This window comes from Hemiscyllium ocellatum, chromosome 25 (assembly GCF_020745735.1).
Source record: "Hemiscyllium ocellatum isolate sHemOce1 chromosome 25, sHemOce1.pat.X.cur, whole genome shotgun sequence".
Taxonomy (NCBI): Eukaryota; Metazoa; Chordata; class Chondrichthyes; order Orectolobiformes; family Hemiscylliidae; genus Hemiscyllium; species Hemiscyllium ocellatum.
Window position 1 is genome coordinate 34235846 of NC_083425.1, and position 27100 is coordinate 34262945.

Genomic DNA, 27100 nt, shown 5'->3' on the forward strand with positions numbered 1-27100 from the left:
GATGTCATTTGTCTTTGCAGCTATGGAGAGAGTGGAAGTCTGATAAGAAGGATTTAAATATAGACTTCTGAGAAAGATGGGCAAAGAATTCGGAGATAACAACAAGTTGAAGAACTTCATAGAGAAATTGATGATTGAGCAGTAACTTGCAAGGATGGAGAGATCAAGCGCTGGCTTTTGAGGAGAGAGACGACGTCAGCAGATATGAAGCGTGAGGGACAATATCTGAAAGAGAATTGTTGACAATATGTGTTAACAAGGAACCAGAAAGGGAAGTTGGGTGGACAGTAGTGTAACAGCAATCGGGACTCTTGGAAAAAATGAACTTTGAGAGGGCCTTTTGGGAGTTTGTAAAAACAAAAGGCAATGATCCACATTCATGGTTAGGGTGGAGTGAGCTTCAGCGGAAGTTTGGTCTGGTGAACCAGGGACAGGAAGGGAAGTAGCAGAGGCAGCTGTTCAGATGGTTTCAGTTTTAATGGAAACAAAGTCTTTAATAGACATTATTGTCACTGAGAGTTCCTCACACTTAGGAGATAAGAGTAGAGAAAACAGGGTGAGGGGTTCTAAAAAGATGGCTTCCAATAAAGAAAAGATGCATCAGTCATGCAACTGATCCATTTAGGGTCATAGAGTCAACCAGATGCACAACATAGAACAGAACCTTCAGTCCAACCCGTCCATGCCGACCAGATATCCCAACTCAATCTAGTCTCACCTGCCAGCAATCGGCCCATATCCCTCCAACCCCTTCGTATTCATATACCCACCCAAATGCCTCTTAAATGTTGCAATTGTACCAGCCTCCACCATTTCCTCTAGCAGGTCATTTCATACCCGTACCACCTCTGTCTGAAAAAATTGCCCCTTAGGTCTCTTTTATATCTTTCCCCTCTCACCCTAAGCCTATGCCCTTTTCTGTTACTTTTCCCTAATAGGACAAGTACAGCTTCATGCAAGATTTAGGAAATTATTTTCTGCCAGTTACTGTTAAAGTATCTATTGAGACACCTCAGGGAATCCCTAATGGCCTCTCTTAGTTCGTCCCAGAGACCGTACTCTGTGGCAGTCTGGAATGTAAAACTCTTACACAGTTTTGTTTAAATTATTACCTTTATTTACCAATGGCATCAATGTTACACTATAGCATAGATCTCTACGAGCCAGACTTGAGCTAAGGTTCTAAAACCATTAACAGGGTAGCGGCTTCAGCTCTTATCCCTAAGAGAGCTCTCAGGCTACACTCCTTACTGCTGCAAACCAGCTGTCTTTATCCAGAAATTGGTACTGGGATTACAAAGAGACATGTCCTTAATCAGATAAGCAGCAATAAAACGGCAAATGTTTGTAGAGGAAGAGACACTCATTGACAAGTCTGCGTATGCTTGACCAATTAAGCTACATGCACATTGAAGTGGGAAACCTAATCAAGCCAGGCCAAGTGGCCAAATGGCCAAATGCCTTATCTAGATAAGCTCCCTTTTAACAGTACATCATAATGAGAGACTGGTCTAAACTATGTCAAAAAGGTCATAGGTAACCTTGCTCAGCTAACATGCCCATTGTTCTACAAAATGGCTTTTTAAAAAAAAATCATCGGAGGTTCCCAGAATACAAATTAAATTCATAACATTTCCAGATCTTGAGCTCCAGGGAACAACACACAAACATGCAATCCAGGCCACCTGCACCAACCAACCCCACCGCCCCATGGCCAAACACTTCAACTCCCCCTCCCACTCTGCCAAGGACATGCAGGTCCTGGGCCTCCTCCATTGCCACTCCCTTACCACCCGATGCCTGGAGGAAGAATGCCTCATCTTCTACCTCCAATCCCATGGTATCAATGCGGATTTCATCAGTTTCCTCATTTCCCCTCCCTCCACCTTACCCCAATTCTAACCATCCAGCTCAGCACCGTCCTCATGACCTGTCCCATCTGTCCATCTTCCTTCCCACCTGTCCACTCCACCCTCCCCTCCAACCTATCACCATTACAGCCACCTCCATCCACTTATTGCATTCTTAGCTACCCTCCCCCCAGCCCACTCCCCTCCCATTTATCTCTCCATCCCCAAGGTTCCCACCCTCATTCCTGACGAAGGGCTTTTGCCTGAAACGTCGATTTTCCTGCTCCTTGGATGCTGCCTGACTTGCTGTGATTTTCCAGCACCACACTCTTGACTCTACACTCAAATCAGACCACAAAGACCACCTTTCCACAGCTTCCATTCTCTCTCTCTCTCACACACACAGTCTCTTGAACCCTTAGGTCAGTGAATGTAATTTACAGAAGAATATTTTCTCTCTTTCTCTCCCTCTCGCTCACACTCACGCGTGTGAACATCTTCCAACTTTCTTACTATCTAGTCTCAGCCTTTGTGTTTTCCTAGCCCTAGCCTATATGGGTAATGAGACATTCACATTCCAGAATAGTCAAGACGAGGGAGTTGAGCTTCATAAATTCAAATCTGCTCGTTGTGGTATACACGAAAATGGATCAGATTACGTGCATATTCCACTCAGCTTATTAAATTGCAAGTTCTTTTCCTATGGAGTATGAGTTTTGTTAAGAGTCTTCAATATAAATCAGAAGTTCAGTTAACCAACTTCCAACTGTTGGATATGCGCAGCTTTCAGTCCTCAGGGTCAAAAGGAAGTGCTGCCACAAATTCCACAAGTGAACAAATGTTATTACCTTATTTACAACAATCCATTCACACTTCGAACATATATTTAATTCTTCGGAACAAATGTCCCCCACCAACAATAATAGTCAAGCTCTTCCTGCATATCCTGTAGCAAATGTGTCACATGAAAAGCTAAAAGCTTTTTCATTACTACAGTTCCAGTTGATGCAACATGATGCTCCAGCTGGTGCTTGGAATCCCTACAGTGTAGAAACAAGCCATTTGGCCCAGCAAGTCCACACCGACCCACGAAGAGTAACCCACCTAGACCCATTCCCTTACTTCTCTATGTTTCCCCTGCCTAATGCTATGGGCAGTTTAGCACTGCCAATCCACCTAACCTCCATATCTTTGGATTGTGGGAGGAAACCGGAGCACCTGAGGAAACCCACGCAGTCATGGGTAGAACGTGCCAACTCCACACAGACTGTCGCCCAAGGCTGGAATCGAAGCCGGGTCTCTGGCGCTAAGAAGCTGCAGTGCTAACCACTATGCCACATGGTCACGTGCTTCAATTTAGGTTTACTATCTTAAGTTGCACAATTATCTTCAAAGATACAATTGTCAAATAAATTGGTCAATAGTTTTAATTTTTAATAAAACAATTGCCAGTATTCATCGTCAGCTATCCATCAATATAAAGGCATAATTAAACCAATAAAGGGCAATAATAATATATGTAATATTTAGCAACTGAGTGCAGTTATTGTGAGCACTACCGCATTAAGTCTATATGTTCTATTGCATGAGTCAAAGTGTTCTATAGCATCAGTCAAAAGCTCCAGGAATAAATAAAAAAAGATGTTTTTTCCTTCTTCAGTTAGCAAGGGTTTTAGTTTTAGTTTGTTTAACATTGAAGCCTAGAAGCTAATATTGGTGACATTAGGAGATAGGCATTTAGCATGTTTATACAGTATGCCTTGCAGAGGCTATAGATAGCTTAAAATGAAAGTGTTTATGCTTACATTCTAATGAAGGATGAGGGAATCTTATACCAATACGCCAAGAATTAATTTGCTAATATTGAGAACATTAATTCCTAACTTGAACATTTGCCTATGTTTTTTGTTAATTTCTTTAAGTAACTGAAACTATACTTGAACTCCACAATCTCTTCATCCAGTGAATAACACAAGCATCACAGCACCACATTCAGTTTAAATCCGAGTTATTAAGCAAAATGATTTCATGAAAGATGCTACAAATTATGATATCCATCCAAACACTTATAACACACAGAAATTCCTCCAGTTACTTATTTTGAATGAGAATGGTAAATTGTTGCAATCTAACACAAAAAAAGATGACTTTGTTTGCATGCAGTGACTCTCTTGCATTATTTCCCAGTTTCAGGTGCTAAACACTCTAACTTTCTATGCAGGTTCCAGTCTGTTTGAATCACTTATATTATAGAATCATGGAAGAAAATCAGAGAATTATTCCAAAGGATATAAGGAAATCACTCAACAGTCTACTCTGTACCAATTCTTGATAATAGCAATCCAGTTAATCCCACTCCTATTCCACATCTCTCACCCTGCAAACCTTTTCCTTCATGTACTTATCTAATTCACTTTTGAAATTTGCCACTCCTTTCAGGTAGTATGTTCAAGATCATAAACTCAGAGTAAGATGCTTTTCCCCATATAGCCTTCCCAAATATGAGGTCATATGAGTCAAAGAGTACAGAAGAGGTCCTTCAGCACATCAAATCCTCTGAACAAAAGGAACAGTCACTTTCCCTCCACTGTCCAACCCTCTCATAGACACAGAAAGCTAAGCACAGAAACAGACCCTTCATCCAACTCGTCCATGCCGACCAGATATTCTAAATTAATCTAGTCCCATTTGTCAGCATTTGACCTATACAGTCTGTTTTGATATAACGCAATACTTATAATGTGAGATTGCACAAGAATGTAAGAAAATCGCACAATACCCGCGCCATTTAAACTAATGGGGCTGGAATCTAACACAAAAAATCTAACCAATGCAGCTAAGGAAAATTTGCATTCTACACATAACAGTCCAAATTCTTCAATTGCATTAAATCCAATTCATGCTGAAGAAACACATGTTAGAGCAGAACTGACTGTATCCCTCTAAACTCTTTCTATTTATATACCCATCCAAATGCCTTTTCAATGTTGTAAATCCTCCATCACTTCCTCTGATAGCTCATTCCATACATACAGTACTGTCTGCATGAAAAAGTTGCCCCTTAGGTCCATTTTAAGTCTTTCCTCTCAATCCATGCCATCTAGTTTTGAACTTTCTTACCCCAGGGAAAAGACCATGACTATTCACCCTGTCCTTGCCCCTCGTGATATTATAAACTTTGATAAGGTCCCCCTCAGCATCAACACTCCCAGCCTATTCAGCCTTTCCCTATAGCTCAAACCCTCCAACCCTGGCAAAGTCCTTGTAAATCTTTTCTGAACCCTTTCAAATTTAACAACAGCCTATAATAGCAAGACCAGTATTGAACACAGGATTCCAAAACTGGCCTAACCAATGTCCTGTACAGCCACAAAATGGCCTGCTAACTCCTATACACAATGCACTGACCAATAAAGGAAAGCATACCAAATACCTACTTCACTATCCTATCTACCTACAACTCCACTTTCAAGGAGCTATGAACCTGCACTCCAAGGTTTCTTTGTTCAGCAACATTCCCCAGGACCTTACCATTAAGTGTATAAGTCCCACCCTGATTTCCCTTACAAAATGGAGCACTTCATATTTATTTAAATTAAACTCTATATGCTACTCCTCAGCCATTCAGCCCATCTGACCAAGGTCCCATTGTATTCTGAGGTAACTTCTTTTGCTATCCACTACACCTCCCATTTTGGTGTTATCTCCAAACTGTCCCTCAGGATCCACTCCAAAGACTTGCCTACTACTGATGTCACGCTCACTGGTCTTGATTTAGAACAGCTCTATCAAATCTCTGTTACAACTCTTTTTATCATTTAAATAGTCTGAAAATCAAACAAACGCCTTATATATAAGAATAACTGTAACCACATTTGATAATAATTTGCTCAATTCCTATCCTTGCTGTTCTGCATTAGCTTCCTGTCCGCCAATGCACCAAGTCTAAAACTATTGCGCTCATTAACTACTACCACCATAGCATTGCTTTACTACTTGTACAATGTCTATCGATCCTTTTACCAAGTCATCTCTACAGCCTTCTGACTCTGATCCTGTGTTACCCACCTAAGTACATCACAACCCCACCTAATTATTTCTCAGTTTTCAGACACATAGGTTGTGCACTCTGCAATTTAGTCCCTGAATTGCCCTTCTTTACTATGTTCTTTCTCACCAATCCATCCTGGTACTCATTCCATTTACTCAGATGTAAAATATGAGATACAAAGACAAGTCTATTATTTTTAAATTGTATTACAACTAACTGGAAAAGATTGCATTTTCAACATTTGGAAGTTTCCTAATGGATGCTTAGCTCATATCAAAACAATTATTTGACAATTCATGTCTAACCAGGAATGTGCATCTCTCTAACCATTTTATTTCTCTAACCCATCAAAAGCACTCATAACTTACACTGCACCTTTTATAGCATAGATCACATTCTACACATACTGAATACTAAGAAGATACCAATTAATTCACTGCTATATACCAGATTTCTCAATTTGGTTCTTAATTCTAATCACTCTTACTTGGAATAATGTATCATAATTTTTAATGATTCATGGCTATAGTGTTCATCATGAGGCTTTCATTTTCACCAAACAGCAATTTATGGTTCTCTACTGAGATAATGATCAAAACATGACTAATGGTGTAAATATTACTGGTAAACAGCAGATCAGTAAAATCTAAGGGTTTCCAGGGATCATTCACAGTATTATGACACTACATAGTCAGAAGTCAATTTGATGAATGAAATTACTTAAACTAGTTTCAAACAAGATAATATTAACAACATATTGAGTTTAAGATACTGCATGTTTGATGATGGCAATCAATGTGCAATTTCACTTCCAAGAATGCAACCTGCCTTAGGGGCATTTATGGTCTCCGGCCCACATTCTGAAAGACCAAACAGTTGAGTTCTATCTGTGTTCATTGCGCTGTCTCTTTCCTGGTCTGTTCTGACTGAATTATGTCGACCTGGTGATTTCGAAAGGGCTGTTGGTATCAAGGAAGAAGTCTGAAATCAGAGCATCGACTTGAGATGTATGCCAACAACTGAGGTATTGAATGCAACTTATGTTACGCCTGGTACTCCACAATGTACAGTGAAAATTTCCTTAAAGACAAATATGCAAATGTTGAAGGTAAACCAATGGTGTTTTAAATCACGTTTGGGAATAAAGTAAGAACAACGTTTATAATTCAAATGTATACGGAACTTCTTCAATGATGCGCAAACGGTTTCAAGATCAGTTTTCGATGGAAATACACATCTAAAGCAACAGCGACATACTTTTACACTGCTAACGTAGAATCCTGATTTTGGAGATCGTTTTGTATTAAAGAAATGAACAAAAGCCATACCACGCGTTCTGCAGCTCCTCCTCAACGCATTCAGTCACCGGGAGGGCGTGGAACTCTGTGAATGTGTTATTCCTCTTCCTTGTTAGAGATTTGTGACTTTTCATTGGCTCAGCTTCCTTCAGCCTGTTGTCCAATGGAGGGGTGGATTCAAATTAAATCTCCCAACCCCCTGCAATGATCGCCAAAAGCTCTCTTTCACCCCATCTTCAGGATTAGAGTTCTTACTCAGTAATTAACAAGTGGGAGTTACAGTGAATTTATAACAGGTCAGAGTTGGGGAAGTGGGAGGAGGGTGCCTCACTTTTTTTGTGAAACGGGCACACTGAGGTCGAGTTCACTCTACATTCTTTTAACTTCATGCCTTTTTTTCTCTAGAAAAGTGAAACAAAAGCTGAGAGGTCGACCTGAAAATTGTTTTCTTGAAGTTGGGTCAGACAGACAGAGGGGGTATTGAATCTAACTGCAGGGTGTGGTGTGATGTGATGGGGGAGACATGCGGAAGTCAGTGGAGATGAAGCCTCCCCCCGATACGCTGTGTGGCCAATACGTGCTGTTTGTCAGGTTCGCAATGTCGCTGCTAGGGGGAGGAGGTACCAGTCTAACTGCGGCAGACAGACAGACTTCCTCAGAACAGGGGGCTGTGCCGGAGACGGTGACACTGCGCTCAGGGAGGGGTTAGTAACTGAACGGAGGGAGGAAAAAAATGACATTTTAACAGCCATCGCTTCCTTCTGACATGCCGGTACGATCTTTAATTTCTGGTGTTTACCTCCTGCAGGCTGTAATCTGTCGACACACGGTCAACTGGAATAATTCGCGAGTCCTCCACACGCGAAGGTAATGTCATTTTTGTCCTTCGTGGGTCTGATTGGTAATATTTGCCGAACTGCTCTGTGTGGGTTTTGTGAGCGGGGGGAATGGTCACAGCCCCTGACAAGGGAGGACCGTAGTTGCTGCATTTTTGTTGGTGGGTTTTGGGGAGGTTGTTCTGGTCTGTGTGGCCCCAGCGTTAAGTATCAGCTCCGAGCTCTGGGAAATCCCGCGTGTGTGTGCTGCCCAACTTCAAAGGAGTCTGTCTCTTTGTGTATCCGCAGGCTTGAAGCCGACTCCGGCTACATCCGCGTTGAGGTGGAGCGAAAACAGTGAGGAACAGGCCCCTCTGTAGACATGAAGTGTGATAAATGTACTAAAAATGTAAGAAAAATCCTTTGTCCTTGGCTAACTTGTTTCCCCCTACCCCTTTAGCCTTTTGACTGAGTTGTGATAACGCTGATAGGAGTCGTTTTTAAGGGATTTTTTTGTATGAAGTATTGGATGTGACGCTGAACTCTTTTTCATGTAGAAATGCACTAAAAAGCAGAAAGATACTGAAAACGAAAGTCTGGTCAACGTCTCGAAAAGCCCCATCAGCGACAATGATGAGGTGAGGCCACCCGGAGAGAAGTGAATATTTTATGGGCGAGACTTTACATGATTTCTAAACGCATTTTCTTTACTTACAGGAAAGTGAATTTCACAAACTAGCAAATGCCAAAATATTTCTTAGTGACTGCTTGGCGTGTGATAATTGTGTAACATCAGCAGAAAGTCTGCAGATTGCCCGACAGTGTCAGGAGGAGTTTCTCTCCGTCCTCAGCCTGAACCAGGTAAAATAAAACGCCGTTCGGCCCCTTAAACTCCGTCTTGCGCAGGTTGGGCCAGACTTTGTTGACAAAACATAGGCGGGTTTGAATGTGTGTATACCTTTTATTGATTTGGGATGAAAAAACCCAGCACTTTGTCAGAAGGCAATGATGGTGAGTTGCCAGTCATTGCAACTTGGTGAATGTTAATCTATTAATCTCGCTGTGTATTTCAAGCAAAACGGTATTTACAAATACAGTAACAATCTGCTCTAGGAAGTTATGGGTGGTATTGTATCGTCTGAGGACCCCTTTTGTAAAATTTACATTCCTTCTATAATATTCAACCTCAATATTTGGTAAAGGAACAATTAACTTTGTGTAGTCTCCTCTAGTAAATTACCTGCAATGGTTTTTAAATATTTGTGGTGTTACTGTCACTTTCTGTATCTTCTCCCAATCTTTTTGTATTTTATTCATATTTGTATTTTAACATTAGTTCACCCTGTTTGTTTGCCCACTGTACACTCTCTTTCAAACAAGGAAGAGAGAAAGAAAGTCTATTGATTACATCATTCGCAAAAATCCCAGTTTCCTCCTTGCCCTTGTACTACCATCATCACTCCGCACTTCAAAACTTTCTTGAATTGGGAGTAAGGGCAAAAAATCCAACTGTGTTCAGTTGCGATTGCAGTAAAATACACCACTGACTTCTAGGCCATAGTCTTTTCAAATGTTTCTTGATGGCAATTTAATGCTTGAATTACCAGAGTACACATCTAACTTCTAAAGTACAGTGTCGGGCAGACGTGACCTTTATTTACTTCCTGCAGTAAGAATTTATGATTAATTTTGGGATGGTTTATAAGGAAGCAGTTTCAGAAAGGGAATTGCAATTTCATTCGCCAATTTGAGAAATTGACTCCTTTTTTTAAATAGCTGATCATTTTCCATGTCCATATTATGAAAAGATGAGCAACTTGTGCTACAGTGTTTGTCCCAATTTTACTTTCCCATGTTGTAAAGGCAAAAACATTGTTTATCCTTCAATAATTGGTAATTTCAATAATGTCTGTGTTTTAGATGCTGTGGTATAACTCCACTGTTCAACTTCAAGTGTACTGAAGGATCAAAAATTGCAAAGGAATTAGTAATATATGTTAAACTTAGCAACAAAATATTTGAAGTCTCTTTTATTTGGGTATTATCAATTCCATTTTCAATGCTTGATCTTTATATAATATACACGTGTGTCTGCCTGGCAACATCTCTTGCATATTTCCTCTCGACCCAATCTTCCTCTGAGCTGGTGGAGCAAAGGTGATTGTATCATTCATTACACCAGATCCATTGACAAAGGTCTGAATGTAGTTAAACTTTTGCCTATATCATTGGGACAGATTACGATCCAAGTCCTTTATTTGCAGGTGAGTTGTTTACATAGATTATGGGTTGTCTTCAAAGGCTAATGTGATCAAGTTGAAAACGATAGAGCTTCTTATGTCCATGGGCACAAGTCAATATAATATTTACTTACAGTTAGAGGGAATTAACAAGTGAACCATCAAAGAGGATTGAAAGCTATGTAGGTCAGCATCTGAATCAAAACTAAAAACAAGAATTTAAACTTGATTTTCTACTGGGATTTTATTTCAACTGTTTGTTTTTTAGATTAGATTAGATTAGACTTACAGTGTGGAAACAGGCCCTTCGGCCCAACAAGTCCACACCGACCCGCCGAAGCGCAACCCACCCATACCCTTACATTTACCCCTTACCTAACACTACGGGCAATTTAGCATGGCCAATTCACCTGACCCGCACATCTTTGTGACTGTGGGAGGAAACCGGAGCACCCGGAGGAAACCCACACAGACACGGGGAGAATGTGCAAACTCCACAGTCAGTCGCCTGAGTCGGGAATTGAACCCAGGTCTCTGGTGCTGTGAGGCAGCAGTGCTAACCACTGTGCCACCGTGCCGCCGTTTTGTTTTACAGAATTTTAATCAGTAAAATTAATAAGTTAAAACATCCATTGGGATTACCATTCAGTTGAATTAAACTCCCTTTTTTTTTAAACTATGTACCTATGAGACGATAACATTTGGTTGTTCTTACTGTGCACAATAGATGTTTTGAACGTTAGATGCAACCTTTTAATTATTGCAACTCTTTAGCATTCTATTCGTGGATTGCAAATGAGTTGAATAGATTTACCCAAACTAATACAATAAAGACTGTGTATTGATTTTCCTGATAATTGTAAAATGTTGGAATTTGAAGGGCAGCACACATTGATGTTTTGGATTTTGTGAATCTTAAGTATAAAGTAAGTGGGCTCGTTTTTAGGTTGGCATCAAGTAAACTACTATTGTATGCCTCTTTGAGTCATATGGATCTTTAAACTGCAAGGCATCACTTGTAACTTACCCTATGGCATATATGCTTAGTACAGTCAAATATCATCAGAACAGGTGCTCTAGATTTTGATTGCAATTAACATTAAATTTGTTAACTTGATTTTTGTTTTTATTCATTCATGGGTTGTGAGTCTCACCATCAATGCAATTGTTTATTGGCTATCCCTCTGCACTCTTGAAGTTGATCAGTTATTTTTTGGTGTAGGTGCACCACAGTGCTGTTAGAGGGGGTTCCAGGATTTTGATCCAATTCCATTGAATGGACAATGATATAGTTGCAAGTCAAGATGCTATATGGCTTTAAAGGAGAAATTGCAGACAGTGGTGTTCTCCTGTATCTGCTACCCTGGAGGTAGTAGTTGCTGATTTGAAAGTGCTGTCTGGGATATGATCCTGCAATGAATTGATTCCAATACAATTTTCTATAGTTTCATTCAGATGTGTATTTGCTTCCCAGATGCCAAATTTATTATTCGTGACATCAAGGTGGTGAGAATGTATTTATAAATATTAGTGATAGCTGTATCTTGTGGGCTGTGTAGAATATTTTTCTTGTTCCGGTCCTTCTGAAATTAGCTCCTCCAACTCTGCCACAAATAATGCAGATTATTTTTGTTCAGTTTTCTTCCCCCTCCCACTAAAGTTGATGACTTCTGAGTTGCATTATCTGGCAGCTGACTTCTTTGTCACCCAGGTCTGAGGTTTTAGAGAGTCAGTAAACTGTCTGTGAAGGGCATCATAGGTGGGCCTATTTCAGAGGCATCATATAATGATACTTGCAGTGCCCCACAGAGATGAGCCAATCCTGAGGTTTTAGAAATGTAATCTGACTTCATTTTAAACAAATTTCTACTTCAGTTAATATTAACTATTTCTGTTAAATCTGTGTACACTTTTCTGTTATTTTTACTTCCACGTTATGACATGCCTTTTCAGCTGCTTCAGAAACCTAACTCCGGTCCACTGCTCCCCCACCACCACTCAGCCACTGCTCCTGGAAGCTTTATCCATGATTTTGCTGTTGAAAGACTCCACTTCTTTTAATGCTGTGGACAGCAGTTTCCCAAACCACCACCTGATGCACATTTTGAGTCTGTGGGATGCATTTGAAGCTGCTCTTTAAGTATAAAGTAACTACTTATTGATTAATGGGTTTGACTAATGGATATGTCCTTTTATTTGTAGAGATGTGATGTGTTCAAACACAAAGTGCTGGTAGTTTCAATTTCCCCTCAGTCGGTGCCGTATTTTGCTGCTAAACATTGTATAAATGTTACTGATGTAATCCAAAGACTTTCTGGATTCTTGAAAGGCCTTGGTAAGTCAAATTGTTCTTAATAGTTTTGTTCTTTTTGCCTCTGATCAGCTGATGGATGCAACATCAAAGTGGAAGTTAATGTAGATCTGCGCTTTGATTTTGAATTGCAAATTATAAAATCTTTTTGTTTTGAGTAAAACAAACCGGAGATAATTTAAATCTGTGATATTTTCATGAGCTATGAATAATTTACAAACATTCTTTGCAAAAATGTCCATGTCTCAACATTACCTTTGATCTTATGATGTAATATTTCACTCAGTCAGTTGTCAACAAGTTTTTTTTTACATTTTGCTTTAAGCACTGATTTTAAAGCAATACGCCACAAAATTCTGTGGCAGCTTAAATGATTAACAACATTGCTATTTGGTACACTCTGTCTGTAATTTGAATTTCTGTACTTAAGCTAGTTTTAAAGTGGAGTTGCCTCTTTATTAGCATTTCCGTCTCTCCTTGGTTTTCAAAGTGTAGTCACAGGTCTCTCCTACAGATATTAATGGATCTTCATTTAAACTGCCATTCCCATACTTTGCATTCACACTGGTGAACAAATCAATATGAGTGGAGAACGTAAAGATCATATATTTCTAGCCAATTGTTACATTACTTCTCTGCTATGCTGAAGCAGTTTTCAATTAAATGTTCCAAAGACTATGTTGCTCAGAGATGAATTGACTGTCTCTCCATCAATATTAAATGCTTGGCTTTTCAGGAGTCCATTATGTCTTTAATATGACATTGGCAGCTGACTTCAGTCTTCTCGAGAGCCAGAGAGAATTTGTTCAGCGTTTTTACCAGAGAAGCCAAGACCAACATGCTTTACCAATGTTTGCCTCTGCTTGCCCAGGTAAGCCACTTCATAAATATTTTATACTAAATTTTACCTTAGCTGCTGAGGTAACAGCCCAAATGACAGAACTTCAAACTGCTGGTTTCACCTAATTTCTCTGCCATATATCAATGACTTTTGCATTTATAAAAGAAATAGTCACTGATGCCAATGAGTTACAATCTGTTTTGAAATTATACGTTTCGTTTCTGTTCAAATGTGTTTTTTTAAGGTTTGACCATACACCTGTAAAATGACACAACTGCCTCAGAATTGAATTAACAAATAGTGCTGATATAGATTTTGTTTTATAGTAGGTCTGCAACATATGCCACCTTTGTTAACAATATAAACACTGGTTGCCTGAGTGTGTACATCTATTAATCACAGTTTTAAATCAATCTCCATTATGACTAGAATATACTTTATGTAATTCATTTGGTGACCTTTTTCCAATTGAAAGCCCCTTTCTATTGCAATGGTCATCAATCCAATTTCTGTATATTCATTTCCCTATCCTTCTGTCCTCTGCCCACTGTATATATTTACTTTTGGACCTCAAAATATACAAGTTTTGAAATTTGTCCTGGTGACCAATGTGGCATACTTAACATGAACAGGCCTGTAAATCTGCACTGCCATTCACAAAGATCATGGCTGATCTGACTGTGATCGTAACTATATTTTCCTATTTTCTGATCCTCTCATTACCTTTTTGAGTCTTGGTCAATCAAAAATATGTCTAACTCGATTGAATATATAAAGGTACAGCCTCCACTGTTCACTGAGGTATGAGACTTGTTTTAGTGTATATTGGGTATATTTTCAGGCAAGCTGCATTTAAAGTTTGACAGTGTTTTATAACATAGAACAATACAGCGCAGTACAGGCCCTTCGGCCCTCGATGTTGCGCCGATCCAAGCCCACCTAACCTACACTAGCCCACTATCCTCCATATGTCTATCCAATGCCTGTTTAAATGCCCATAAAGAGGGAGAGTCCACCACTGCTACTGGCAGGGCATTCCATGAACTCACGACTCGCTGAGTAAAGAATCTACCCCTAACATCTGTCCTATACCTACCACCCCTTAATTTAAAGCTATGCCCCCTCATAATAGCTGACTCCATACATGGAAAAAGGTTCTCATGGACAACCCTATCTAAACCCCTAATCATCTTGTACACCTATCAAGTCACCTTCTTTTCTCCAATGAGAACAGCCCCAAGTGCCTCAGCCTTTCCTCATAGGATCTTCCTACCATACCAGGCAACTTCCTGGTAAACCACCTCTGCACCCGTTCTAGTGCCTCCACATCCTTACTATAGTATGGCGACCAAAACTGCACACAATAATCCAGATGCAGCTGCACCAGAGTCTTATACAACAGCAACATGAGATCAGGACTCCGGAACTCAATTCCTCTACCAATAAAAGCCAGTACGCCATATGCCTTCTTCACAGCACTATTTACCTGGGTGGCAACTTTCAGAGATCTGTGTACATGGACACCAAGATCCCTCTGCTCATCCACACTACCAAGTATCCGACCATTAACCCAATACCCCATCTTCTTGTTACTCTTACCAAAGTGAATTACTTCACACTTGGCTACATTGAACTCCATTTGCCACCTTTCTGCCCAGCTCTAGCTTATCTATATCCCGTTGTAACCTGCCACATCCTTCCTCACTGTCAACAACTCCACCGACTTTCGTATCATTCGCAAACTTGCTCACCCAACCTTCTAGCCCCTCCTTCAGGCCATTTATAAAAATGACAAACAGCAATGGTCCAAAAACAGATCCTTGCAGAACATCGCTGGTAACTGCACTCCAAGATGAACCTTTACCATCTACTACTACCCTCTGTCGTCTTCCAGCCAGCCAATTCCTAATCCAAACCTCCAATTCACCCTCAATGCCATATCTCTGTATTTTTTGCAGTAGCCTATCTATAGTCATATATATATCTATATGACTATAATCTATAGTGGTCATTCATTATTGATGGGGTGACACCCTTTTAGCTTATAAGGAAATGATGGCTTGTACAATTTAATTTTGAATCGTTATTGAACTATTCATTTTTCATTTCAATATACAAATTGAAGCTCTTGGGGAAAATATCTGCCATTTATTGCCAAGGCCTATTTAATAAATGTTAAACTAATACAATAGAAACTAGCACAAACAAAGGGCCTACGTGATTCATTTGCCAGATTTTTGTTATGCAATCTAAAATCGAGCTCCTTGTCCCACCCCCTTCCCAGATTCTCTTTTTCACTGCTTCAAGTATTAATCTAATTTTCACAATGGTCTTCACAATGTAACAACTCTGTGCAGAAAGAAATTTTATCAGAGCCCCTTTCACCTTCTGTAAATATGTGGCCACTTGTCACTAATCATCCTGTGTTAAAGCTTTTGATTTTTTAAAAACATCAGTTAAATCTCTTTGTTCCAGTGAAAATATTGGTCTCTCTCTGAAACCTCTATAGTAATTCCCTGACTCCTAGTCCACTGAGAGATTCAAATTTTGTCATAATCAAATATTGAGAAACCAAGTGTTTTATGCTAGTTTGGATATGAAAAATCAATTTTTCATTGTAGCTTGATTATTTTAAGACAAAATCTCTCAAATGTAACAAAGCAAGATCAAACAGTGTCATTGATGTACTGTTAGATAAAGAGCTGGACATTGCTATCTATGAATAATTGCTTAAGGAAAGGGAATTATAGCTATCCCCCTCAGCACTCTTAATGTGTTCTGAGAAGAAATGGCATAATAAGTGGAAATCAGTTTCCCAACAGAAATGGTTAAATTTCCTGGCCTGTAATTTTACAGTGAAAGGCTCTTTAACTATCATGAACTTAACTGACCCAGAAAATTTTACTTTTTTCAATTTACTGACTGCTTACCAACCCTCCCACTTACCACCTTCCCAATCAGCCCCTCATTTGTTGCCTCTTTTTATTTGCTGCTTCACTCTGACCCACTCAGTTGTCACATGTCCTGACTTACATTCTGTTTCTTTCCAATGTTCTCAATCTGCCATACCTTCTGACATTTTTGGCCCTCCCACTAACTCACTTCATCCTTCAGGAACCCTCCTTGCTGCTTGCTCTCATTTTCTCATGGTCAGTCGTTGCACTCATGCTCTTCATCGTCCAAACCCTCACTCATAGCTAGACAATACAAGACAACATGAGGAACTGCCAGTGGGAAAGAGGGAGCAGAATGGTTGGAGATGGGTAGCAAATGGTAGGTCAGAGAGGGAAGAGGGGAATCCAAACAGGTGATGAGTGGCAGTCCGATTCTTAAGCTCTGTTAAAATGGAAACACTCAATTAGAATGTACTTTAAATGTTGTGCGTCTTTTACTGTGGGGGTGGGGGGAATAACAGAGTAAGATTTCTTTTAAAATAATTATATTGTTTTTTAAAATTGAATTGACAGACCAATTCCATCATGTTACCTTTTAAGTGGGATTTTGTTTTCTCATTCCTACACAGTTTTGATCAACTGAACTATGATTTGGGCTAGGTTAGGTGAATATAGGATAATAAGTTAGGGGAGTGCGTCTGGGTAGGTTACTCTTTGGAGGGTCAGCGTGGATTTGTTGGGCCAAAGGGCCTGTTTTCACAGTGTAGGTATTCTATGATACTCATTGTGCTTCCTGCTCTGCAGTGTTTGCACACATCTACAAGTGAAAGGAAAAACAATTGGGTTGAAAGCAGTATGACATGGCTGTGCTGCAGCTTATAGGCTGTGTCCTCATTGAGGTCTGTCTCTCGAATATTACAGTTGTACACTTTTTTTTTAAATGTACTGTTTGAAAGGCCTGGCCATTCCTAATTATGAAGAATCACTTGAGGGAAGGGAAATACAGCTATCCCTGTTTTAACACTTAATGTGTTCCTATAAAATGGCATGCTAAAGGAGAATTCACTTCCCTGTCAGAAATTAAGTACTTTGGTATACTTCAGAATCGCAACAATAATTAGGCTAAAGTCGTTTGGTCTTATTTGCTTTCTGATGGAGGTATGTTGCACTTTCAGTAAAGCACTCTGCCTCTGGACCAAAACATTGCCAGAAATCATGGGCCAGGCAGTAGTTTTTAGTTTTTACACTGTCTTTCTTTCAGCATTTTGCTCTGACAGAAACCACCTATCAGTAGCTACATAATATATACCATCTCAGAATACTTCTATCTTAATACAAAAATCCAGTACAGCTCATCTCTGACACCAAGAGTAGCTGTCTGGTGAGCGAGCGTATTTAAAGTCAATTTTTTTTAAACAAAAATGCTATCTCCACTTGAATAAAATGTCAAGTTTGGGTTGGTTTGTACTATGATACAAATTTTGCGAAGAAGTCAGTTTTTAAGAGAACTCCCTTTGTACTAGGATCCGTGTTTCATATTTCGATGTATTGAGATCTGAGGGAAAGTGGCTGGCTGTTGGAGCAAGGGCACCATGAGGCGAGAAGCGTTCTGAGCAGGGGGGTGACAGCCGGGGACCTGGAACTAGAGCAAAGGGCTGGGGATTGGTAAGACTTTAGGGACAATTGGTGTGCGGAACTTCAAGGTGCTATTTGAGGGGGAAGAGTTGGAGGCTGTATGTGAGGCCTACTATAGCAAGAATCTTGGAGGATGTGATATTGAGGGGGAGGGAGACAATCTGATCGTAGGATTGAAGGTGGGAGACATGCATGACCCTGTGACTATGCACATGCCTGTATGTGTTCACAGACCACAGTAATATTTTAGTGGAGCAATGTTACCAGTCATCTCACCTGACCATTTGACCATGCCCAAGCCTGTGTTTCATTGTGTATAAAGGTGAAGTTGAGGTATTGGAGAGAGGTGTAAAATTCCAATACATTCATCTACACAGCCCTCAAACATCACTCGACAGTCCAGTTTGCAACCTACAGACTATCAGAATGCATTGAACCAGGGTGGAAGCAAGTCGTTCATGGACAAAGGGGCTGAGTGAGAAGAACTGATTGAGATTATGCTTATCGCATACATACCAATGCTTAACACTTACAGGCATTACAAATTTCAGTTCTGCTTTAAATATCCTGTGGTGTTCAACATCACTTTAATTTTTATTAAATCTTTAAGCATCATATGATGAGTGCCTGTGTTGCCCAATAACAGGTTATAATAACATATCCAAAGAGCATGACTATAGTTTGCAATGCAGATCTCATACTGTTTGGTTGGAGCCAAAACTCTAAGGAAAGCCAGAAAGAAATTGTTAAACTGGTCAATTGTACTACAAGAATTGAATGTGCTTACATAGAAAAATACAGCGCAGTACAGGCCCTTCGGCCCTCGATGTTGCGCCTATCCAAGCTCACCTAACCTACACTAGCCCTCTATCCTCCAAATGCTTATCCAATGCTTAGTTATAGAGGGAATCACAGTTTTAGTTCCTTCATATAGATAATTAATTTTTTGCCATTTTATGCCTACTAATGGAGTGACTCAATTTTTTTCCAACTCAGCTTTTGTCTTTATGACATTTTACAAATTGGATCATTGTCTTTCAGTTTCAGTGTGACTTACACATTTAAAATAAGCATCTGATTTTTTTTTTCCCTGACAAATGTTTAAGTATCTATGTTGGGGAAGCTTTGTTTCAGTCTTTTGAAGCATCAGGCAATCCCAGCAGTCTGCAGGAGACTTTTCACCTGCTAACTATCTAAGGAGCGGAGAGGTTGCCAGATATCTCCCAACTTTCCCAGGAATTCCAATCTAAGACAATGACCGTTACAATTGTCAGGACTACTAGACAGTAATACTCTAGATATGACACATCCATATATAACTTGTCAGCAACCAATATAAAACCATATTTGAATGAGCATCCGTAATTCCTTTTCCAATTAATCACTGAATATTGCAGTCATGACTGAGATACTAGAAACCGATAATGTCACCGTTGTTTTACAAGGCCATAGTGCTGCTCTTTTTAGAGATTTAACGGGAGGGTCAAGAAGGAGAATTTTTTCATAGTAACCTTGAATATTCTGGGAATTGAATCCATACAATTGACATCACTTTGTATCACAAACCAGCCATCCAGCCAACTGAGCTAAAGTGACCCCCTTGGAAACTGGTCTGACGAACCTCTGTGGCTGTTGATGTAGCAAGTGTATTCCTAATCTTTTGCAGGCTGGATTCGCTATGCTGAAAAAGCCCTAGGCAGCCTTGTACTTCCCCACATCTGCACTGCTAAGTCCCCACAGCAGGTCATGGGCTCACTGATAAAGGACTATTTTGCCAAAAAGCAGGTAAGGGAGTAAAAACATTATTTGTTTAACAGTGGTCAAGGTTAACGGTATTAATCATTAGTGTTTGCATTTGGTTTTTCCTGTTCTTGTCCTGGTCAATATCACTCACGCAATTGAAACTACATGTTTAAAAACAACACCTAACGTGCATACTGACCTTGAGTTGCTGTGATGGAGCTCTGGCACAGAATGACAACCGTGTTGGTCAACATTTCACTGCTTTCAGGCCATGAGTCATTTGTGCAGTATGAAGTTGCTTTGCTATTCCCTTATGGAGCTCTGCACCTTTTTTGACAACCAAGACTATTATAAGACTAACCACCTTCATTACTTCCATTGCTCATGGCATGCTGCTGAGCTCCCAGAGATAGCAGTCAGTTTGCACCAATCATAATCAGCTGAAGGGCTTAATCACGGTACTTTCCAGCAGTTGAAAGGTTTCAACTGAAGAACTTTTGTTGAGAAAAGGCAGGTATTAGAGCTGTAATGGATCATTAGTTCCCTCTTAACACACAATGAATTATCAAAATGCTGGATAACAGCAACTCATTAGTCTGACTGTTCAATCAGTATATTTTTCTTCCAGTATGCGCTGCCATTAGTCATGTTTTTATACAGTAAATTCTGAATGTAATGCTTTGATGCAATTAGAGCCAAAAGAAATGTCTACCACTTTTTTTTTGAGGATAAAATGTGGAGAATCCTTTCCAGTTGGTGAAAGGATTGAGAGCCAGATGGTCAGGGGAAATGTAGTTGGCATGAGATGTAATAGCAGCGTGATCAATCTTTGTTCAGCGAATGATTCCGTTATGGAATTCATTGCCTGTGTATATAGTGGTGCAGGATCAATTTTCCTTTTAAAAGGAAATTGCAGAGCTACAGGGAAAAGTCAAGAGTATCACTAAATGAGTTCCTTCATCAGAAGGTTTGATGAGCCAAATGACTGCCTCCTAATGCTGTAATCGTGCAATGATTTTGCAAAAGTTGTAAATGGTCTCTGTGCTGTAAGTTTCTTTCTGAATAATGTTGGTTGAATGCAGGTAGAAAATATTAACAATAATAATTTAATTGTTTTTTAACTTGGAACTCAGTCTATGTACAGTGACACAAATAATTCAGCATGCATTCTGTACATGTTTAACAGCTGTTGGTATATATCAACATTCAGTACATAGCAACAGAGCAGAACTGAGTTATTTTGAACTTTTTTCTTGCAGCATCTCACCCCAGATAAGATCTTCCATCTAGTTATAACCCCTTGTTATGATAAAAAATTGGAGGCACTTGGAGAAGACTTTTACAGCAGTATTTACAAAATACAAGGTGTTGACTGTGTATTAACTTCAGGTAACATTACCACAATAGTTTTTTGGAAGCTTACTTTCTAACCCTTTGTTTAAAAAAAATGAAAAAATATTAATTGTTTCTCAAACAGAAAATGGGATAGGTCAATATATAAACAAGGAAGGAAAAACAATAAGGTGTAATTAAGTGGAGAATGAGTTGATGAAATGTTATGCAAAATGTTTGTCCCTTTAGAAATTTTGGAATTTTCTGTGTTAACTAGTTTCAGATTTACTGTATTTATAATAAATTAAACATTGTAGTTTTTTTTTGGTAGCGTCTGCCAAATTGGAGAGGATTCAGAAAAGATATACCAGGATATTGCTGAGACTGGAGGGTTTGAGTTACATGGAGAGATGGACTTTTTTTTTTATTTCACTAAGTGTATGACGTTGAAGGGTGACCTTCTAGAGGTTTATACAATCATGAGGAACATGTACAAGATGAATAGCAACGGTCTTCTCCCTCAGGTAGGGTAATATTTTAAAGGTGAGAGGAAAAGGTTTAAAAGGGACTTGAAGGGCATGCAGGTTAGTGTGTAGGGAATGTAGATCTGGGAGAAATAGTAAATTCAGGTAGAGTTACAACACTTCAAAGACGTTTTGGACAGATACATGAAAAGGAAAGGTTTAGAGTGATATGGGCGAAATGCAGGCAAATGGGACTGATTTAGTTTGAGAAACCTGTTCAACATGGAAATGTTCAACCAAAGGGTCTGCTTCTTTGATGACTTCATCCGACCTAATCCCAATCTGACACACTTTCCCACATATGAAGCCATGTCGACTATCCCTCGTCAGTTTTTGCGCTTCCAATTGCATATTATTCAATTTGTACCATGTCTCGCAAACATGTTTTCTGCTGATTAGGTGGGGCTCTGTTTTGGTCTGAACCTGATAACAACATGACATGGAGCTAATTACTTTTAATTATACACTAAGACTTTTATTCAGAGTCTAACCAGTAGTCAGACTAAGTATTTGGTTATTTTTAAGTGCAATTGGTAAGTTCATAGAGGTTAAAGACATTGAGTCCAGCATTTCATGATGGATGTGATTTCACTTTCCAACTATAACTGTTTTTAATTTTAAGTACACACGTACAGCTCTTACGGTTTTGTAGACTTTATATTTAATAATGCATCTCCCATGACTTTCTCAAGTTGAAGATGAGAATATGCATTACAAGAGAAACAGGTTATAAATATGTCAGTTTTGTTGCTTGAGAGGCATATCATAATCATGCATACAGCTTGGTCTATGGTGCTGTTTAGGTAGGGTTTGATAGTATGTAGGGTGTGGTCACAGGCAGCGAGGGTGGGTTGTCAAAACTGGAGATAGGGATTCAAGTTTTCACTAGGAAAGTATTGAAAATTTCTGACTTGGTACACAAATGTAAGATACTGTGTGCAACCTTCTTTGGAAATGAGACGCTTCCGAAAAGAGAAATAAGTGAGAAAGCTCGGCTGTAATAAAAGTTGAAGTGACAGCAACTTGTGAAAAGAATGACTGACTTTAAGGGGCTGGTGTTGGACTGGGGTGGACAAAGTTTAAAAATCGCACAACACTGGGTTATAGTCCAACAGGTTTATTTGGAGGCACTCCCTTTCAAAGGACCACCTGATGAAGCAGCACTTCGGAAGCAAGTCCTGTTGGACTGTAACCTGATGTTGTGTGATTTTTAACTTTGAGAAGAAATTATTGAAACTTTGGGGTTTAATGTATCACCCATTTGTGCAGGTTATTTTGTACAGTTTCCAAAATAAAAATAGTGAATGCTCACACTCATCCCTCAAAAACCAATGAGTTTCATGCCCTTGCTTAAAAGACATGAGAGAAGTTTGGTTTTAAGGAACATTTCTTTTTGACAGTGGAGGAGGCCAGAGTTGAAATTAAGAGCACAATTGGGTGAGATGATGAGTGTAAAAGGCTGAAGAAAACTTTGAAAACTAAAGTATGGGGAAATAAACCTAAAGTAATGGAAAGTTGGAGGAAATAAAGAGCACGGGCAGCTGGAGAGTTGTTGGAGTCAGCCTAGGACATGTAGAAATTGGGTGGGATGTCAGAACAACTGGAGTCATCCATGTAATTGCATTATTTTCTCTGGTGGCAACATTAACATAACTGCTCTCAAATTGTTGCTACATTAAATTTGCAGCTTTTAATTTTGAAGCTAAAAATGTGACTCATATGCAAATTTAAATCAGCTGTTACTGTGGTAGGTGATGGCTCTACTCATGGGATATTTGTCACAAATTATTTGTCACTTCCAAAATTACATCTAACCAAATAGATTGGCTTTTATAACTCCTACAACCTACTGGAGGCCAAGCTGTAGCAGACAGTGGTGAATCAGTGTATGTTGTCTATCTGGGCTTCCAAAAGTCTTTTGCCAAGGTTTCACATGAGATTTAGTAAGCAAGATTAAAGCTCAGAATATTGGAGGTAATTAGTGGCATGGATAGAGAACTGATTTGGCAGGCAGGAAGCAGAGGGATGGAATAAATGGGTACTCTTCAGTGTGGCAGGTAATGACAAGTGGGATGCTGCAGAGTTCAGTGCTAGGACCTCAGCTGTTTGCAATATACACCAATGACTTGGATGAAGGAATTCAATGCCGTATCTCCAAATTTACAGGTAACGCTAAGCTGGGTGGCAGTGTGTGCTGTGAGCAGGATGCTAAGGGGCTGCAGGGTGACTTGGACAGACTGGTTGAGTCGGCAAATACAGAGGAAACTCAATTATCGGAAGGACATGGGCAGGGAGTATTTCATTTGATCAAATTCCGGATAATCGGATGCTGGATAAGAGTTTAACCAAGCATCGGGACCTTGTGATCTTGCTGGGTTATCCGACATTCAGATAGAGATTCCTCTGTACTTGGCAAATGCAATATAATGTGGATAAACATGAGGTTATCCAATTTGGTCACAAAAACAGGAAGACATCTGAATGATGGCACTTCAGAAAAAGATGAGATGCTACGCAACCTGGGTGTCCATGGTGAAACAGTCCCTGACGGTTGACGAACAGGTGCAGCAGGCAGTGAGGAAAGCTGATGGCAAGCTCTCCTTCACAGTGAGAAAACCCTTTGTCTGAAACGCCAATCTTCCTGCTCCTCAGATGATGCCTGACCTGCTGTGCTTTTCCTGCACCACTCTAATCTTGACTATAATCTCCAGCATCTGCAGTACCCACTTTCGCCTTGCTATTAAGGGAGTCCAGCAAAGGTTCACCAAACTGATTCCTGGGATAGCAGGACTGACTGGAAGGAAGACTGGGCTTGTATTTGCTGGCATTTCGAGGAACGGTAGGGGGCAGCTCATAAAAACACACTGGACTGGCTAGATGAGGGACGAATGTTTCCAATGTTGAGAAAATCTATAAGAACGCAGTGTTAAAGGTTTAAGTGAAGAGGGATTTAAGTGCGTACAATAAAATTTTCTGATTCAGTATGTGGATGTACTAGAGAAGGTGCAAAACTTGACCTACTGTTGGGAAATAAGGCAGGGCAGGTGACTGAGGTGTCAGTGCAGGAGCACTTTGGGACCAGCAACCGTAATTCTATCAGTTTTAAAATAGTGGTAGAAAAGGTTAGACCATACTTAAAAATTGAAGTTCTAAATTGGGGAAAAGCCAATTTTGATAGTATTAGGCATGAACTTTCAAAAGCTGATTGGGGCAAATATTCGCAGGTAAAGGGACAGATGCAAAATGGGAAGCCTTCAGTAATGAGATAATGAGAATCCAGAGAAAGTATATTCTTGTCAGGGTGAAAGGAAAGATATAGGGAATGCTGTATGACTAAAGAATTGAGGGTTCTGTTAAGAAAAAGAAGGAAGCAAATATCAGGTATAGACAGAATATATCGAGTGAATCCTTAGAGTATAAAGGAAGTAGGAGTATACTTAAGAGGGAAATCAGGATGGCAAAAAGGGGACATGAGAGAGCTTTGGCAAATAGAGTTAAGGAGAATCCAAAGGGTTTTTACAAATATATTAAGGACAAAAGGCTAACTAGGGAGAGAATAGGGCCCCTCAAAGATCAGCAAGGCAGCCTTTGTGTGGAATCACAGGAAATGGGGGAGATACTAAATGAGTATTTTGCATCAATGTTTACTGTGGAAAAGGACATGGAAGACACAGAATGTAGGGAAATAGATGGTGACATCTTGTAAAATCTCCCCATTAGAGGAAGAAGTGCTGGATGTCTTGAAATGCATAAGTGGATAAATCCCCAGGAAGTGATCAGGTATACCCTAGAACTCTGGGAAGATAGGGAAGTGATTGGTGGGCCTCTTGCTGGGATGTTTGTATCATCGATAGTCACGGGTGAGGTGCTGGAAGACTGGAGGTTGGCTAACGTGGTGCCACTGTTTAAGAAAGGTGGTAAGGACAAGCCAGGGAACTATAGACCAGTGAGCCTGACCTCAGTGGTGGGCAAGTTGTTGGAGGGAAGCCTGAGGAACAGGATGTACATGTATTTGGAAAGGCAAGGACTGATTCTGAATAGTCAACATGGCTTTGTGCATGGAAAATCATGTCTCTCAAACTTGTTTTGAGGTTTTTGAAGTAACAGAGGATTGAGATCAGTGTAGTAGATGTGACCTATATGGACTTCAGTAAGGCATACAACAAGGTTCCCATGGGAGACTGATGAGCAAGGTTAGATCTCATGGAATATAGGGAGAGCTAGCCATTTGGATACAGAACTGGCTCAAAGGTAGAAGACGGAGGGTGATGGTGGAGGATTATTTTTCAGATTGGAAGCCTGTGACCAGTGGTATACCATAAGGATCGGTGCTGGGTCCACTACTTTTTGCCATTAATTTAAATGATGTGGATGTGAGCTTAACAGGTATAGTTAGTAAGTTTGTAGATGACACCAAATTTGAAGATGTAGTGGACAGTGAAGAGGGTTGCCTTATTACAACAGGATCTTGCTCAGATTGGCTGTGAAGTGGCAGATGGTGCTTAATTCAGATAAATGTAAGGTGCTGCATTTTGGGAAAGCAAATCTTAGCAGGACTTATACAGTTAGTTGTAAGGTCCTAGGGAGTGTTGCTGGACAAAGAGACCTTGAAGTGCAGGTTCATAGCTCCTTGGAAGTAGAGTTACAGGTAGATAGGATAGTGAAGGTGGTGCTTGGTATGCTTTCATTTATTGGTCAGAGTATTTGGGGGGAGGGGGGGGGGGGGTGTGGTTGGGAATGGGATTCTGAGATTGCAGGATCAGCCCTGATCATACTGCAGGCTCAAAGGGTCACATGACCACTTCCTGCGCCAACTTTCTATTTTTCTGTTTTTAAGCTGGAGACAAAACAGAGTTCTGTTTTTCAGAAATGTTTGAAGTGTATGTTAATTTTTTTTTCAGGTGAGATCATGCAAATGATGGAACAAAAAGGTCTCCTTTTGACAAAGGTGGAGCCAGCACCTTTAGACAATATGTAAGATCTTCATTTTTAATTTTACTTTTAACATGTTAATATATGTTGAGTTCTATATTTGTAAATAAACACATTTCTTTAATTTCTCTGGCAAAGATTTGAAGAAATCGGTGATGTGTGTATTGCAAGGCATGATGGGAGAGGATCTGATGGTTTTCTCGAACACATTTTTAAATATGCTGCTAAAGAAATCTTTGGGGTCGAGGTCAAAGAAATCACATACAAGACACTCAGGTAAATTTAGCCTATTAGAAACTTTCTGAAATGTTCGGTTTATTGTGATTATTATCCAGAGTGTCAGATTGCAATCCTTGCAAATGTATCAAGGATCCTGTATTCAAACCAGAGAACAAGCCAGTCTTTTGACAGTATTTTCCCCTTCTCATTTCAGCTGTTATTTAAAGTAACTGAGTGAGATTGCGATGTTGTGTTGTGCACATGTATCCTATCAGCATCAAAATAGTATTTTTGAGCATCTATTTATTCTTGATGTATTTCTGAGCTAAAGGACCATAAACTTAAACACAGACCTAGAATCTGAGCACTTGGTTGCTGCCAATACACACCAGAAAATAAAAGAGTCCAGTCTACC

General features: G+C 39.8%; 2 protein-coding genes across 6 annotated transcripts in view; one reads left to right on the forward strand and one right to left on the reverse strand.

Moving 5' to 3' along the window:
* LOC132827628 (cytochrome b-245 chaperone 1) overlaps positions 1 to 7731 on the reverse strand; it is a 27413-nt gene extending 19682 nt beyond the window's left edge. Inside the window, exon 1 of one of the 2 annotated variants that reach the window (XM_060844203.1) lies at positions 7230 to 7731. The gene's annotated coding sequence lies outside the window, so the exon portion shown is untranslated. Of the gene's footprint in view, positions 1 to 7158 lie in introns of both variants that reach the window. The other variant, XM_060844204.1, reaches the window with a different exon arrangement.
* narf (nuclear prelamin A recognition factor) overlaps positions 7400 to 27100 on the forward strand; it is a 25183-nt gene continuing 5482 nt past the window's right edge. The window contains exons 1-11 of one of the 4 annotated variants that reach the window (XM_060844199.1): positions 7400 to 7495; positions 8008 to 8066; positions 8324 to 8423; positions 8572 to 8652; positions 8732 to 8875; positions 12457 to 12589; positions 13302 to 13436; positions 19602 to 19720; positions 20938 to 21067; positions 26436 to 26508; positions 26605 to 26742. In XM_060844199.1, coding sequence (XP_060700182.1) covers positions 8397 to 8423; positions 8572 to 8652; positions 8732 to 8875; positions 12457 to 12589; positions 13302 to 13436; positions 19602 to 19720; positions 20938 to 21067; positions 26436 to 26508; positions 26605 to 26742 — 980 coding nt within the window. In that variant the 5' untranslated portion in view covers positions 7400 to 7495; positions 8008 to 8066; positions 8324 to 8396. The other 3 variants (XM_060844198.1, XM_060844197.1, XM_060844200.1) reach the window with 3 other exon arrangements.